The sequence below is a fragment of the Electrona antarctica genome (assembly GCF_951216825.1).
Source record: "Electrona antarctica genome assembly, chromosome: 6".
In the NCBI taxonomy this organism is placed as follows: Eukaryota; Metazoa; Chordata; class Actinopteri; order Myctophiformes; family Myctophidae; genus Electrona; species Electrona antarctica.
In genome coordinates this window covers 15,592,855-15,610,345 of record NC_136811.1, presented here as the reverse complement: position 1 = coordinate 15,610,345, position 17,491 = coordinate 15,592,855, and the positions used below count along the sequence as shown (strand labels likewise).

Sequence of the window (17,491 nt, the reverse complement as noted above, 5' to 3'; positions counted from 1 at the left end):
TCCCCCCCGTATTTAACTTAAACGCCTAATGCATTCTCAATGGCAATAGCACAAACTTTGGCATGCTACTAGTCCTACATCAGGGGTGCCCACACATTTATGACGTGAGATCTACTTTCAAAATGACCAGCTCAACAAGATCTACCCACTGACAAAATAAGTGTACCATTGCTGAAAATAGTTTAAATATATAATGTACCTGGGGGGGCTTTGGAATAGGGAGGGGGGAGAAATTATGACAGGCAGTTTCTGCTGTCAAAATATGTCCCCCCCGTATTTAACTTAAACGCCCAATGCATTCTCAATGGCAATAGCACAAACTTTGGCATGCTACTAGTCCTACATCAGGGGTGCCCACACATTTATGACGTGAGATCTACTTTCAAAATGACCAGCTCAACAAGATCTACCCACTGAAAAAATAACTGTACCATTGCTGAAAATAGTTTAAATATATAATGTACCTGGGGGGGCTTTATACAATTACATTGTAATATATCTAAACTGAGATATATACTGTTATTTACCTGAAAGGGGCGATGCAGCTGACCCTGCGTTGGGACAGGGAGGGTGATACTGGTCATTGCGTGGTCACTCCTACGTGCTGGGGAGGCACCTGTCAGTGGGAGGGGAGTGTTGGGCGGGAGGAGTAGAATAAAAATGATATATATATGTAATAAAAAATAAAAGCTGTGACTGATCCATTGTATAGTTAGTACACCATGAAAAGGTTATCTTTGAAAGACAAAGAGGAGGTCCCGCACACTGTCAGACACTTGCCAAAAAAATGTTCTCTGCAACATTTTTTTGGCAAGTGTCTGACAGTGTGCAGCCAGCCTTTTAGGGGGAAAGAAGCTTTAAAACCTGATTGGCACCCAGGTGGTATACAGTACCACGCACGCACACACGCACACACGCACACGATTTACCAGGAGTCACCACTGCCTCTAAGGTGTCCACCAACCTGTGATGTCACATCTGATCCGACCCAGGACAGGAGCTGTGTCTCCATTTCATGGAAAAAAAAACCCAAAAACAAACAATCAATGTCATAATGACGATAAGGTTTAAAGGCTCAAAGCACACAAGAAAGAATTGACTGTTCAATTTACAGTGCAATGTTCCGCCAGCAGGGGGAGACATTTGTTGGACAATGACTGAACATTCAATGAACATCCAAAGTAGATCAAACTAGAGCTCATACTATACAAGCACCTCAAACAGCTGCAGACAGTAGACCCTATGCCTTGAATGATCACAATGCTGATCTACCACATGATGAGACCCTACGCTCAACAGCTTGGGATCCATCAGTGTGTCCTTTTGTGTTTATTCCCGACAGCGGGCCGACAGCAACACGTCTTTCTTCACACAGGGTCATGTCAGTTGAGAAAGAAAGACTGGCAGGAAATCACCAATGAATAAAGGGAAATGAAATTACAAGAGAATCTCAGACAAACCACATTATGTGCGTGTGTGTGTGCAGCCTACTTGTGTGTGCGTACGTCGTGCATGTCTCGTGTGAAAAGGTACAGTCAAAAACTCCCCATTGCCGTGTGTGTGTATGTGTGTGTGTGTGTGTGTTGTGGTCAACACAAAGCGACACATAATGAGGATGTGGCTGAGGCACAGAAGAATGCTTATGTCAGGAAGCCCACTTACCTGGATGCAAGTTGTCAAGCTTGTAAAGTGCACTACTATAGTGCATGCATGCATGCTGGTGTGTGTGTGTGTGTGTGTGTGTGTGTGTGTGTGTGTGTGAATTACTATACTTCATGTGGACCAAATGTCCCCACAAGTATAGTAGCCTACATTGTCTAGGCTACACTTAAAGGCTCATACATAGTCTGGATTTTCAGTGGTGAGGTGACCACCGAACTACAACATGACGCCACGAGCCACGGTGAAGAGCAAACCACCGCCACCGCTCCAGCCCTTCTCTCTGTTTTTACTCACCACCGCTCAACGTTATTTCAGCTCCGGTGGTCAGCTCACCACCGGAGCAGTGGTCACCTCACCACCGAAAACCAGACTATGTATGAGCCTTTAAGTGTAGCCTAGACAATGTAGGCTACTATACTTGTGGGGACATTTGGTCCAAAACATTCATGTTCAGGTTAAGGTTAGGATTTTACGTGTCTGTGTCATGCACCAAAAACCAAAAATAGCTGATAGTATAGTAAAATAGTAAGTATAGTAATATAAATGTGTGTGTGTGTGTGTGTGTGTGTGCGCGTGCCTGCATGCGCCTGCGTGCGTGCGGTGTAATGACAATTTCCAGGATATACTGCATGTCAAATGCATCTGTACTAAGTGCTAACAGACCCACCAGTCTCTGCAAAGAGAACCTTTCTGTGAAAGTGGCTGCCGGTGAGAGTGAACAGAAACGCGGATGTGGTGCAGCCAGGTGACATCGCTTGGCGGTTCCTGTGGTCTCTCTCTCTCTGCCCTTCCTCTCTCCTCCGCTGTGAAGCAAACACCTGAATGGCTTGTGTCAGATGCAGAGATTCCAGGCCTCTTTGCTGTTGACACACTGACACACGCACGCACGCACGCACGCACGCACGCACGCACGCACACGCACGCACGCACCTGTCACCTGGTATGCCAACACACGGACCCTCCCCCTCCAAGGTTAATGCAGGTAGAAGTAGGTTAACCTTGAACTCACACTATATACAACTTATATGCATGGGACACATACACAACGTGTAGTAAAGGACACCGAAAGCTGCCAACATGCTAGGAAACTCATAGCATGTCAAACAGATGAGTTGACAAGTGCTGCGGGGGTGACCTTGTTCAGTCAGCAGGCCGTGGTAATGCAGTGAACGTAGCGATCTCACCACCTCCACCCAAGTGTCTCCTCCCCCCCCCCCCCCCCCCCCCGCCTCTCGTGTGTCTGGAAGTGCTCCTGAAGACTCCCGAGGCCTTTGTTGACGTCATGCTAAAAGGTATGGGCGTTATGTGGGAGCATTATGGACGAGTAGGCAACGGCGGTGCGGACAAAGTGCTTTTTCCTCATGCACTTTGAGCACATAACCTCTGAGGCCTCAGCATCACCAAAGCGCTCTCTCTCTCTGTGTGTGTGTGTGTGTGTGTGTGTGTGTGTGTGTGCTCCATTTCATCCTTTACACTCATCTCTGATCGTGACAGTGAAAGGGACAAGGTACAAGACTCGTGCTTCATGTGTTGGAACACTGCCTCTGCCTGTTAAGGTTGACCATTTTAATCTCCACAGATACATATTATCTGTCCGTCACTGCTGCCATGGTCGTAGCTTTAGAAACGGAAGAAAAGCTCATTCAGAATCAGTGTAATGTAATTATTAACTCGTGTTCTAGGCCTAGGGTGAAGGGTGTGAACCCTGAAGTGATTGCTGCCATCCCTATTGATCTAGACTAGAGCGCATTCTATTTTACAGTGGCCCTTAAGAGTGGTTATCCCGTAATGGAAAAGTCAAAAGGGTTGATTGCTGCGACAGCCACGTTCTGCTTAATGCTTAATTTCATCGTATGATGTAGTATAAATTACAGTAGTTGGTGCCCTTTTAGTAAGATCCCTAAACCCGTCTGCTGACTCATAGTTACGCAAGGCATTTCTAAGTAGCAGTTGAATGATGCCCAACAGTTTCCCTGATACCGATGGTGTGTAATTTAAAAACAAATCTTGGACAGTGGTTCTCAAAGTGGGGTCCAGGGACTCAGGGTTCCTTGACGGGGCTCCAAATGGACCCTTACAGGTCTGTAACTCTGAGTGTACACAAATGGAACCAAATGGACCCGCAGTTGTACACTCTGAGTTATGGGGGTGCTTGGAATTAAAAAGGTTTGAGAACCACTGATCTAGGAATACATTTAAAAAAAGATTCCATTGTTGAAGTGCATCTACAAGCTAGTAAAATAATAATGTAAATTGTACAGTAAGAGTATAAAACAACAACTGAAGCATTCAAAATACAAAATAATTGATGGCTGCAAATAACATATCATGTGATAATATGATAACGGAATGGCATAGACCGACATACTTGCCGATACCAGCATTATAGGCAGTATCGATAAGTAACAATGCTACCAAAAATCTCTGTGTGTATGCAACACCACCAGTGGCGTGCACAGACATTTAGAGGGGCAGGTGCTCAAGTGAAAACAAGGGCACCGTGCTAGCGCGTGGAACCGGCCGGTTGCCTAAACAGTAGATTTATAGATTTTGGGACATAAATAATATATTAGAAGCTTTTTATCAAGAATTGATCAATGTCACCATGGTCTGTGTTGACAGACCGTACAGTTTTTCAAAAGGGCACATTGCTGTCCAGAGGGCAAAGGGCAGGTGCTCCAGCACCACCTAGTGTCTTTCTGTGCACGCCACTGAACGCCACTGTGTAATGTTCATCAGGTGTACTGATGAAATAAAACACAGATACTGAATTAGCGAATGGATGTCCAACTACTAGCTTGAAAAATAATGTTGCTCTTAAGTTCCTTCCTCCCATTTCCTCTCTCTTTTGAACACATCATGCCTGTATGTGAGGAAAGCACAAAATGAGCCCACACTCCAGCCTGATTAATACCTAGGTGAGCATAGTGGTTTTCAACCCTTTTCACATCAATTATTTATTCAGCCTTTGAGCCACGGACCACCACTTGATGACATTTAGCCTCTCAGACCCAAAACGGAAGAATATTTTGTTATTGTTGGATACGATTTTGTCCACAATTCCATACCGTTTTGATGTTGGTGCCAGGCAAACGTTGATCAAAATAACAATTATTTCGCATCCCCTAATTGTGTAGACTTCTTGTAAATTAAGTAATGCAGATGTTTAACAATAATTTAACTCTCGAGTGTAAAATGGTTTCATTTTACGCTCTCAAAAAGAGTTAAATACCTATAAGAGTCCATTTGGTTACCAACTCTCCCATCATTTAGCTGGGGACCACCTGGAACCCTCTCGAGGACCACTGGTGGTCCCCGGACCACTGGTTGAAAACAACAGATGTACAAGCTCACAACAATGCATATCTGCTATTTCTGCTGAGACAGTATGTATATATAAACCAGGCGTCACTTTGTCCTTCCTTTGACTCAACGAGCTGATGGACACGAGGCAGAAGCAGCATGATTAAACGCATCATTGATACTGATCTTGATTAAACGCATTATTGATACTGATCTTGATTAAACGCATCATTGATACTGATCTTGATTAAACGCATCATTGATACTGATCTTGATTAAACGCATTATTGATACTCATCGTGTGACCATCAGCTGATTGGTGGATAAAAAAAAAATAAACATTTCTGTTTACAAACATCCCAGAAAAAATATTAGTTTAGTATTAGTGTGTAACTGAAACGTGAGTGCGCTTGTGTGTGTGTGTGTGTGTGTGTGTGTGCACGAGTGTGTGTGTGTGTGACTGTGTACACAAATGACAGATACAAACTAGTGTAATTGGTTTTAACCAGTTTTAATTAACCCTGATTACAGCTTAATTACAAGTTTTGAAAAAAATAAAATAAAATTAAATGAACACGAAAGAATTAATGTGGAGAAAGTCAATGTTACGTCATGGTGTTGTTAAGCTCTCGACGCTCCCGAGCGTTACAGAACGGCTCGCGGAGAAAGAGAGAGGGAGCGATAAAGATATAGAACTTTACACAGTAAAACAATACACAACTTTTTTTTACTTTTTTTTCTCCTTTTCTGTTAAAATTGATACAACCCCTCCCTCCCTCCCCCCATCCCAAAAATGGAACAAGAAATAAAAAATGTACAAGAGCGAGCAAAAGAGACAGAGAGAGAGAGCGAGAGTAGAGATATTACAAAATAAAAATTACAATACAGGATAACGAAAAAGAAAAAAATTATCCTAAAAGTCCCCCCCACTCCCCCCCCCGGTAGCTCCCTCTCAGTCCTTCCTGTCAGCATTATCAAATGCTCTCTGAAGTCATATTAGATGTTGCTTTTTTAAAATTCTTTCCTCTTATCTTACAATTGTTAAAATGACCACAAAGACAGTGGGGCTGGTGACCAGGCAGGGGTTCAGGGGTTTAACCAGGCAGGGGCAGGGGCTCCATGTCAACCCAAGCTCTAAATCAGATGGTGGATGTACTGTAGAAAGCAAGATTCTAAGAGAGCCTGCGGAATAATAATAATAACAATAATAATTACCATAATAATAATGATAATAATGCCAGGAGGTAAAATTACCTAACGAGAATAATAATAATATCAACAACAACAATAATCATGGGACAGCAATATCGACACCAGAACAGAAAACATGAATGAAAATAAACAAAAATGAAATAAAACGTACGGGGAGAGCGAGTCTGTCAATGTCGTCGTCCCCCCCCCCCCCCCCCGTCACGGTTGAGTGAGATCACGCCACGGTTTAGCAGGAACTCAGACAACACTTCAGTTAGAATGCAAAGAGAGATGGAGTAGTTAATGAGAGAGAGAATGAATTAACCCATTAAGACCTGAGACCAGATTCTACAAAATGTCTTCGAAATCCTATCAGGTTTCTGAAAAACCTATTTTCTTTATCAGTGGTGCTCCCACTATTTCATGTCAAGGACCCCCCCCCAGAATGATATATATTATATTTGATGGGGGCATCACAAAATATGTTGTTCCAGAGACACCCCCCAGAAGCAAAGATTTGAGTTTAAAAACGTTCACTGTGAAATATATATTCAAATATTTGCGCCGCATGTTCACGATTAAAAAATAAATAAATAGCAGATGTGCTATTTTTCCAATAGCGAAAGTTTAAAATAACGGTTAAACTGGTTAAAAGCTAAGGTGACACAGATGCGTGTCCTCAGGTCTTAATGAATTAAAGAATGCAGAAAGCGGGCGGTGCGACGCCTCATCTGTTAACTGGATATGAAGACAGTAGTTCATAAGTTCAAACAGACACAGGTTGGGGATTACTCGCCGGGCCATGAGTTCTGTTTGTGTGTGCCTGTTGTGTGTGTGTGTGTGTGTGTATGTGTGTGTGTGTGTGTGTGTAGCTGTCACATGCTCCATCCCAGACCACGGGGGTGCGATGAGAAAATCCGATGTGCCCGAAGGGGGGAGGGGGGGGGGGGGTTATAATATCCCACAGTCCCCTGCTGTAGATCTGTCTCTGTCTGTCTCTGTCTGTCTGTCTGTCTCACCAGTGGTCGGCTTGGGGGAAGCTGAGTGGGTCAACGTGCCGGAAGTAACCAATCAGATGTCAATCTGACTCGTCTCCACTGATATTGACAACATACAGCCAGTCAGACAACAAATACAGGGCCCACACAGTAGCAATGTATGTGGAACACGTGCGTGAAGCAATCTCTGTGTGTGTGTGTGTGTGTGTGTGTGTGTGTGTGTGTGTGTGTGTGTGTGTGTGTGTGTGTGTGTCTTCAGGGGAGGGCATTTCAGGTCAGGCCTCACATGTCATACTTGCAGCTTTTTCCAGGATATCTCGCAGTAATCATTAACGCCCTCATTCCCTCACCTCTCTCTCTCTCTCTCTGGCTTCTTAACTGGCCTGGGAGCCTCGACTAATCCAGAGCTGCTGGGAATTGTGGAGAGTATTAGGCTAACTGTCATAAAGGAAAGAGACAGGATTTCCACTTCGGTAACGCAGGGCTCACACACACTGACGTGCGCGCGCACACACACTCACACACACACACCCGGTCCTGGAGGTGGCGTGAGGCCACGGCCAACTCCAGCCATGCTGCAGCGCAACGGCCTGTACAAACAGTTAAGAGTGGAGTAACGGCTACTTTAAAAAAAAAGACTACTGCGTTTTTTATCAAGAGTGGAAGCAGAGAACCCGCTGCGTGTGTCCATGAGTTCTAAACCATGCGTTGTTTGTGGAGGCAGGTTCTTTCTGCCCCGGTTGGGGTGCTCGCTGGCCGGCCACTGCGCTGTGTCTGCTGCTACTGGGACAACAATATTCCCCTTCCCTTCCTCACCGCCCGCCCATCCCCCTCCCCCCTCATTAACCCAGTATGTCTTTTTTGGACAGCTCAACATAACAAAGTAAAAGTCCTGAATCAGTCATTCAAATGCAATGCATTCTTTTTAAAATCTCTCTTTAATAATTTCATATAGAATATATAAAGATATAGTTTGTATATGTGTGTATTATTAGAGCTCAGTTGTGGGACTTTGTACATAATATATATATATAAAAACAAGGCATAGAGAGGCTGTGTGTGTGTGTGTGTGTGTGTGTGTGTGTGTGTGTGTGTGTGTGTGTGTGTGTGTGTGTACGTGTGTGTGTGTGCGGTCTACGCATGCCCTCGCTCTTTCTCCATCTTTGGCTCTCAGTTAAAAATCTCACACTTATTAACTACAGATCCCACAATTCCTCTGGGGGGGGGACAATCATTACTCTGCCTCTACCTATTGTACATTTGTATGGCAAGATGGCAGAGCAATGGTACAAATTTAAGTGCCTGTTATTTTATGATTTTTATATCAAAAAATGCGCGAAATCTGAGTGTGTATCGCTGTGGACCCGAAGGAGTGATGTGCTGTGGGACGTTGGTCGGATCAGCTGTTGTCCAGAAAAATATGTCCCCTTTTAATTTCATAGGGCAGTCTGTGTCCCCTTTTAATTTCATAGGACAGTGTGTGTCCCCTTTTAATTTCATAGGACAGTCTGTGTCCCCTTTTAATTTCATAGGACAGTGTGTGTCCCCTTTTAATTTCATAGGACAGTCTGAGTCCCCTTTTAATTTAAAATAATTACCTTTTATGCCCATATAGAGATGACATGAATATGACGTCATTGTACGGACATCATAGACTGGCCTCCAAGTACCACGATAATGGGTACTGCACCAAGTACTCTGTCAACGGGTACAACAGGGAAACATGGATGCAATTTAAGCAACATGGATGCGACTAGAGAGAAAGAGCAAGGTGAGGCGCTAAAGGCAGTGTCGTGCGTGTGTGTGTGTGTGTGTTTGTGCGTGCGTGCGCGTGTGTGTGTGTGTGCTTGTGAACTTTTGCTGGTTTAGGTTAACACTAACAAGACTATGATTGTTACAACGGCTCAAGCTGGTGAACTAGAGGACTTGTGGGGAAACCATGGCCTGTGCGTCCAGTGGCACTCGCTTGATAAGTTGTGCCAACAACACTTTATTTTTGTTAAAAGTATGACTAATTTCTCTCACGCAACACGTCGTCTAATATAAATGAACCGCTTAAGACTGATTTATACTTCGTCGCACGACAGTGGGGCACAATTAATAGCAGATCTACAAGCTCACAATCTACAACGATCGTCTATTTTCAAACAAATAGGGACGCCATGTTTAAAGTAGTTGAGCCATTAGCCCATAGGCTACAGTTTTAGCAAGCCTAGACCTTCAGGATAGCGGGTTACCTCACCATCCCTACCCTAAAAACCCCTCCCACAAGAGCTCTTTCACCCACCTCGACTCCACAACTCTCCTCACTGCAGGAAGATCCTGAGCTACTCCTCCGCTCTCCTCCTTTGCTCTCCTTTTCCCATTCACCTCAGGTCACTTGCTCTGAACCCAAGTCCTGATCATTATACATGGTGGTCCACAAACAGAGTGAGAGAGAGAGGGGGGGGGGGGGGGGGGGGGGGGGGGGGTACTAGAGGGGTGTAGAGAGAGAGAGAAAGCCACAAGATAGAAGGATATACAAAAGGTCAAACTTTCTTGGAGATCAGTGTGCCAGAGAGTGATGGCGAGTGTCTGTGTCTGTGTGTGTGAGTGTAAAAGTTGTGGTCCTTGAGTAGCAGTGTCCATTGCATAAGGTCCATGAGCAAAGCGTGTGTGTGTGTGTGTGTGTGTGTGTGTGTCCAATGAACATACAGCGATCGGCTTCCCTGAGTGGAGTGGGTCAGATTTTGGGAGGAGTTGCCACCCACTGCTGTTGGAGATGAGCGCTCCTGTAAATCTGTCCCTGGCATGTCGAAAGTAAAACCTAACAGGGATAAACGTGAGATTTCTCTCGCCCCCCAACTCCTCCCTGTATCTTTTGTTTGGCTCTGTTCCATGTTCCTCGAACTCCAGGGCCGAGAGTTTTAGATTCAGGCACTTTTTCTTCCTTTTCTTTTTCCAAGCCCTGTCACGTTTCAGTGTAAAGAAATAGCAAACGTAGGACGTACACAAACGTCCCCATGTTCCATGTTTCTGCTGGCTGCCGTTGCTGGGCTGGTGGCGGCTGGTCACACAGAGAAGGTTGATAAGAGTGTTGTCTGAAAGCGGGAGGAAGAGAGGTGGGACTGGGATATTCCACCGATCATCCTCATCTCCCCTCGTCTCCTTGTGAGGAAGTCTCAGAGGAGCCCTGATCCTAACCGTGCGTGTGTGTGTGTGTGTGTGTGTGTGTGTGTGTACTCTCAGTTCACTGGGAGGTTTCGGGTGTTGGGTACGGTTCCCGGGAGGTTTCAGTATTGGGGTGGGGGGGTAGTGGAGAGCAGGTCCATTACACCTCCCTCCCTCCCTCCACTGAACTGCAACTGCATGTTAGTTTGATGACCTGATGAAGACATATATTTCACATAGAAACGTTGTCACTGTAGTACTACTCGCACCCTAATTCATTCATTCGTCCGAGCGAGCTGCTCCAGTGCCTTTGCTCTTCTAGTCATTTGTGTCCTCCTGTGACGCACCGGACCTGCTGCCTGAACCTGGCTTGAGCTGCGGTGGAACTCCCTTTCTTGACTGACATGTTAGTGTTTGAGCCGTGTGTGTGTGTGTGTGTGTGTGTGTGTGTGTGTGTGTGTGAGAGAGAGAGAGAGAGAGAGAGATCAGCAGTCTTTGTTCTCCAGGGACAGTTGTGCTGTGGCACGGTGCAGCTCGGCGCTCACGCGCCGGTGCGCGGCCAGGAGGAGGTGGGAGGATGGGGTGGAGGAGGGTGGCGGCGCCAGGGAGCCGTTGTAGCCCAGCTGGGGGGACCGCGACCGGGGGGGGCTGCCCGTCCCGTTCTCCTCCATGGCCTCGTCCTCTGTCCTCTGGCCGTTCCGCTGCCTCTCTCGCTCCATCTCTTCGCCGCGCACCTTCTTGTCGTCCATCTCCACCGGCAGGGCGGAGGCCGCCGCCGCCGCCGACGACGACGCCTCCATGCGCTGGTCCTCGCTCCAGCGCCGCTTGAAGCGCAGCTTCAGCGGGATGCATTTAGTCTGGGAGCCGGGCGCCGCCGCCGCACCCCCCACGCCCCCGTGGGACGGGGAGGGAGGAGGCGGAGGGGTGGAGTTGTCGTCGGCCGTGTCGGCCGGCTCGTTCTTCACGGAGCTCCCTGGGCCGTACGGCCCGTGGGTGGAAGAGGAGGAAGGGGAGGAGGAAGAGCGGGCGAAGAAGGGCGATAGGAGTCCGGGTGGCGGCGGGGCAGGGGCCTTGAAGACGTCCTCGTCCAGGTCTTCATCGGCCTGGTGGTGCTGAGGATGGTGGTGGTGGTGGGGGTGGGGGTGGAGGTGGTGGTGAGCGGCCATGCCGTTGAGCAGCTGGTGGAGGTGGTGGGGCGGCTGGTGGAGGTGGAGGTGGGGGTGGTGGAGCGGGGCGCGGCCGTGGCGGGCCGAGAAGAGCTCATAGTCTTCGTCCCGTTCGTCGGGGTCCTCGTCGCTGATGTCCGTCACCTCCACCTCCTCCTCTGACTCGATGTCTGAGATGGGCTCCACCTGGACGGAGAGAGAGAGAGAGAGAGAGAGAGAGAGAGAGGAGAGAGAGAGAGAGAGAGAGAGAGAGAGAATTGGTGGAAACAAAAAAACGGGGAGATGCATTGAGAGAGAGTTGAGTCTCCTTACACACTGTTTTAGTTGTACGATGAATTAACCCGAAGGTATATTTCTTTCCAAAATGGTGAGTCGTGACTCATTGAGTACAGTGATAAAGTAATGTTTTTTTTCCCTTTGGAACAAGGTTAATTTTTCACTGATTTCTCACTATGCCCCCGGTGTGTAAAGATCTTTACAATGATAATGTTTCTCCAGACTTTGTAACTGTGTAACTTTTTTTCACTCAGCATGATAAATATTACGTATTTATGCTTTATTTTTATTATTATTAGAATGTTTACTAAGGCTTCACCAAGTATTACAATTCCACAATTTCATTGAGACGTACTAGAAGTTATGTTGCCTCTGTGGTGTTAGACTGTGTATTTCCATCTCATTCTACCATGGGATTATACAGTCATTCACCTGCACAACATGGGTTCTACCGTGCTCCGTCTCACCTTGATCTTCGGGAGGCCCGCGCTGTTGAGCGACTGCGTGGACGAGGAGTTGGAGACGAGGCCCGAGCCGCTGGCCGAGCTCAGGTCGCTGCCGAACGACAGCGACGAGCCCAGGCCGGAGGTGGAGGACGACGACAGAGAGCTCTGCCGGGGCGTGCACTGGCCGTCCCTCTGCTTCCTGCCCAGCGGCGGCGGCTGCAGCTTGAACTTGAAGGGCGACATGTGGGGGGGCGGCTCCTCGCCCAGGTGCAGCGGGTGGTGGCTGATGGGGTGGGAGAGCTGGTGGGCCGAGTGCGGCGCGGAGTGGTGGTGGTGATGGTGGTGGTGGGCCAGAGACGGGTGGTGGTGCCTCTCTCCTCCCCCCCTCTCTCCGCCGCCTCCTCCCGGCCGCTCTCCCCTCTCCCGCTCGGCCGCCTTGTCGGCGGGCAGGCGGTGCGGCTGTGGGATGATGATGTTGGGGTAGTGGAGGAAGGCGCGCGGGCTGAGGTGGTAGTTGTACACCGACTGGGTGTGCGCCTGCAGGTATCGCTTCATGTCCTCGGGGTTGAAGGAGAAGTGCGAGCCCAGCATCGGGGAGAGGGTCGGGGACGGGGTGTAGGGCAGGTGGGAGGACGGGGTCATGGAGAGCGCGGGGGGACAGGGAAGGAGGCGCCAGGAGCCCGCTTCCTCCCGGCCCGGGGAGGGGCGACACGGGGAACGGGGACAGATTATCCTGGTGGCCCCGGTGGCCCCCAGGGGGGCCCCGGCTCCCCGGGTGCCCGGCGCCTCCGTACATGCGGAACAGCGACTCGTGTGACAGACGAGGGTGGATTAAACTCCTGTATCCCACTGTTCCTCCACCTCCACCTGGAGGTCCTACTCCCCCGCCCCTCTCCCCGCCTCCTCCTCTCTCGTCCCCAGGTACGCCGTTGCCCTCCTCGATCTCAGAGTTGACGGAGGTGCCGTCACTGCAGTCGCTGACCGAGCCGCGGGCGATGCGCCGGGCCACGGCGCTGAACATGCCCCCGGGGCTCCGCAGCTCCTCGTTGGGCGACAGCACCTCGGAGGGCGTGTGGACGGCGGACGGGGGGAAGCCGAAGTGGGCGCGTGCGCCAGAGGGGACCGGAGGGGCGCTCTGCGGAACACCACTCCCTGGGAAGGAGGGGACACAAGGGGGGGGAACGTTTAGTGATTTCACACGGGTGTCAGTCAGATCAGAAGCTGAATTCAAGCTCGCAATGCAAGCAGTTTTGACACATCTTCACCAATAACGGCATTTGTGTAACTTTATTGATAAACTACGTTAATTGACCGATCCTCAGCATGGAATAACGATCACGACATAAAATCATAAAATACAGTAAAGAGCACAAGATCAAACTGAAAAGGAAGAAAGGCAGAGGCGTATTCAACAAAAAGATAAAACTATAATAAAGATATCCTAAGTACATTTTTACAACTATGTTTATGCAACACAGGCATTATGCTACATTGGCACAGCCTCCTAGGAGAAGAGAGAGAGCGGGAGATAGAGAAAGTGAGAGAGAGAGCGAGAGACAAGAGGTCTGTTGATTAGATATAATATACGTATAGCGGTCTTTGGTGTAATCCTATGTAATCTAGCTATCCTATTGTAGGATTAGGTGATGTCTGCACACACACACACACACACACACACACACACACACACACACACACACACACACACACACACACACACACACACACACACACACACACACACACACACACACACACACACACACACACACACACACACACACACACACACACACACACACACACACACACACACACACGCACACACACGCACGCACACGTACCAGAAGAGCCCATGTCAATGAAGGGGTAGTTGACGAGGACCAGTTTGTTGAAGTTGAACTTGTAGGTGAACCTCTTGCCTTTGGTCTTATGGAGGATCCTCTTATTGTAGTAATACCTGGAGAGAGAGAGAGAGAGAGAGAGAGAGAGAGAGAGAGAGAGAGAGAGAGAGAGAGAGAGAGAGAGAGAGAGAGAGAGAGAGAGAGAGCGTCCTGGTTAAAATCAAACACACTGGGTCCTCTTATATACACAATACAAGCACACTCATAGCAGGTCAAAATCTGTCTGCTTAAGTGAATGACCAACACTCTGACTAACAAACAGTACAAGACTGTGGTTGTAGTGGGAAGCTTGTGTGTGTGTGTGTGTGTGTGTGTGTGTGTGCGTGCCTGTGTGCCTGTGTGTGTAAGTGTGAAGCAGGGCATTGCTGAAAAAGAGTAATAGCACCCAGTGGTCCTACCTGGATAAATAAGGGTTTAAAATACATACTGTATATGGTTGGCACACACAACCATATACACACAGACCACCCAGAGATGAGAGGTGCGCACGCGTGTGTGTGTGTGTGTGTGTGTGTGTGTGTGCGTGCGCGTGTGCGTGGCAAACAGACAATAAAAAGATCAGACATCAGCCTTTGTAGCCTAACAGCATTAGGGCCATCTAAGCTCCCAACATAGGACATGCATGTAGTGCACATGACGAGAGTACTATATATTAATAGGTACTGTGTGTGCCTTGTGTGGGAGCAACATTACACGGTGTTCTAAAGCATGGTGTGCGATACATGTGCTGCATCATATTTCCTCCACATTAGCCATGTTGGACACAGCAGGAGGTAGAAAAAAAACAGGGAGGATGTTTTTAAGGCTAAAGTATCCCCCCCCCCCCACACACACACATCACGTCATTCATTCTGCTAAATGGTCCCATCTCTTTATGTAACACTGACTAAAGCATCGCCAACAGCAGCACACCACGACATTATCTGTTTACGTAATGCCCTCTCTCTCTCTAACCCCCCTACCCTGCCCCTTTTCCCTCTTACTCTCACCATCTCTCTCTCTCTCTCTCTCTTTCTGTCTTTCTCAGGGCTACAGAGGTCTATAAGGTTGCATTTCTATGAACCTTTATCCTCCCCTGGTCCTTTATGTAACATCCTCCTTAATGTCCCCCTTTACCCCTTTATGTAACCTCTGGATGTCATGGTCACTGACCTCCACACACATCACTCACTCAGACCACTGAGAGAGAGAATGAGTGAGCGACAGTGAGTGAGTGAGTGAGTGAGTGAGTGAGTGAGTGAGTGAGTGAGTGAGTGAGTGAGTCACAGACAAAGCGAGTATGTGAGCTAAGAGAGAGAGAGAGAACTCTGCACACACAACTCTCTCAGAGCGTTGAGACATAAGTAGTAGTAGCAGCAGCAGCGGTATGGTTGACTAACTTGACTTGGATTGGGCCCAAATGTGGATAATATGCCTGATGTCAGCACAAACCAGCATTGTGAGGCAACAGTCTCTGTTGCGATGACGTCACATGCCCATATAGGGAAATGGCGAGAGGGGGGGGGGGGGGGGTAGACTCAGAGAGGTACTGATTATAGTGCATACTTCGGCTTGCATTGGTTAATGCGCGTTTCATTTTTGAAGTACACCTGCTAGGTGTACATTTGACCTACATGTCTGTCTGTATATGTTTGTTCGGGTACAGGCTTTAGTTTAGACATACTATTGGTCCGACTGTCATTAGACCGACAACCTACCTCAAACCCTAATGTGACCCTAACCAGAGAGAGCAGCGCATGTCCCACTGTTGTTTCAACCTACCTCAAACCCTAATGTGACCCTAACCAGAGAGAGCAGCGCATGTCCGACTGTTGTTTCAACCTACCTCAACCCCTAACGTGACCCTAACCAGAGAGAGCAGCGCATGTCCCACTGTTGTTTCAACCTACCTCGAACCCTAACGTGACCCTAACCAGAGAGAGCAGCGCATGTCCCACTGTTGTTTCAACCTACCTCGAACCCTAACGTGACCCTAACCAGAGAGAGCAGCGCATGGAAGACTGTTGTTTCAACCTACCTCACACCCTAACGTGACCCTAACCAGAGAGAGCAGCGCATGTCCCACTGTTGTTTCAACCTACCTCAAACCCTAACGTGACCCTAACAAGAGAGAGGAGCGCATGGAAGACTGTTGTTTCAACCTACCTCAACCCCTAACGTGACCCTAACCAGAGAGAGCAGCGCATGGAAGACTGTTGTTTCAACCTACCTTACACCCTAACGTGACCCTAACCAGAGAGAGCAGCGCATGGAAGACTGTTGTTTCAACCTACCTCAACCCCTAACGTGACCCTAACCAGAGAGAGCAGCGCATGGAAGACTGTTGTTTCAACCTACCTCAGACCCTAACGTGACCCTAACCAGAGAGAGCAGCGCATGTCCCACTGTTGTTTCAACCTACCTCAACCCCTAACGTGACCCTAACCAGAGAGAGCAGCGCATGGAAGACTGTTGTTTCAACCTACCTCAGACCCTAACGTGACCCTAACCAGAGAGAGCAGCGCATGGAAGACTGTTGTTTCAACCTACCTCAACCCCTAACGTGACCCTAACCAGAGAGAGCAGCGCATGTCCCACTGTTGTTTCAACCTACCTCACACCCTAACGTGACCCTAACCAGAGAGAGCAGCGCATGGAAGACTGTTGTTTCAACCTACCTCAACCCCTAACGTGACCCTAACCAGAGAGAGCAGCGCATGTCCGACTGTTGTTTCAACCTACCTCAACCCCTAACGTGACCCTAACCAGAGAGAGCAGCGCATGTCCGACTGTTGTTTCAACCTACCTCGAACCCTAACGTGACCCTAACCAGAGAGAGCAGCGCATGTCCCACTGTTGTTTCAACCTACCTCAAACCCCAACGTGACCCTAACCAGAGAGAGCAGCGCATGTCCCACTGTTGTTTCAACCTACCTCAACCCCTAACGTGACCCTAACCAGAGAGAGCAGCGCATGGAAGACTGTTGTTTCAACCTACCTCACACCCTAACGTGACCCTAACCAGAGAGAGCAGCGCATGGAAGACTGTTGTTTCAACCTACCTCAACCCCTAACGTGACCCTAACCAGAGAGAGCAGCGCATGGAAGACTGTTGTTTCAACCTACCTCAACCCCTAACGTGACCCTAACCAGAGAGAGCAGCGCATGTCCCACTGTTGTTTCAACCTACCTCGAACCCTAACGTGACCCTAACCAGAGAGAGCAGCGCATGGAAGACTGTTGTTTCCGCATATCAGTACGGTGGTTTGTCTAATCTGCGTGTGTGCGTCCCGTTTGTTCATGTTTATATAACTCACTTGAATTAGTATTAGGACTCAGAAAGTAAGTAAATTAATGAATACCAATATTATTACTTTTCTTTTTTAAAGGGATGACATTTCTTGTGTCCTACTCCA

General features: G+C 48.3%; 1 protein-coding gene across 1 annotated transcript in view; it reads right to left on the bottom strand.

The window, feature by feature from the left end:
* Positions 1-5,457: 5,457 nt before the first annotated feature.
* erfl3 (Ets2 repressor factor like 3) overlaps positions 5,458-17,491 on the bottom strand; it is a 94,507-nt gene continuing 82,473 nt past the window's right edge. Inside the window, 4 exon segments of the mRNA XM_079503495.1 lie at positions 5,458-11,656; positions 12,214-12,846; positions 12,848-13,344; positions 14,037-14,152. Of these exon segments, the coding sequence (XP_079359621.1) occupies positions 10,790-11,656; positions 12,214-12,846; positions 12,848-13,344; positions 14,037-14,152 (2,113 nt within the window). The 3' untranslated portion in view covers positions 5,458-10,789.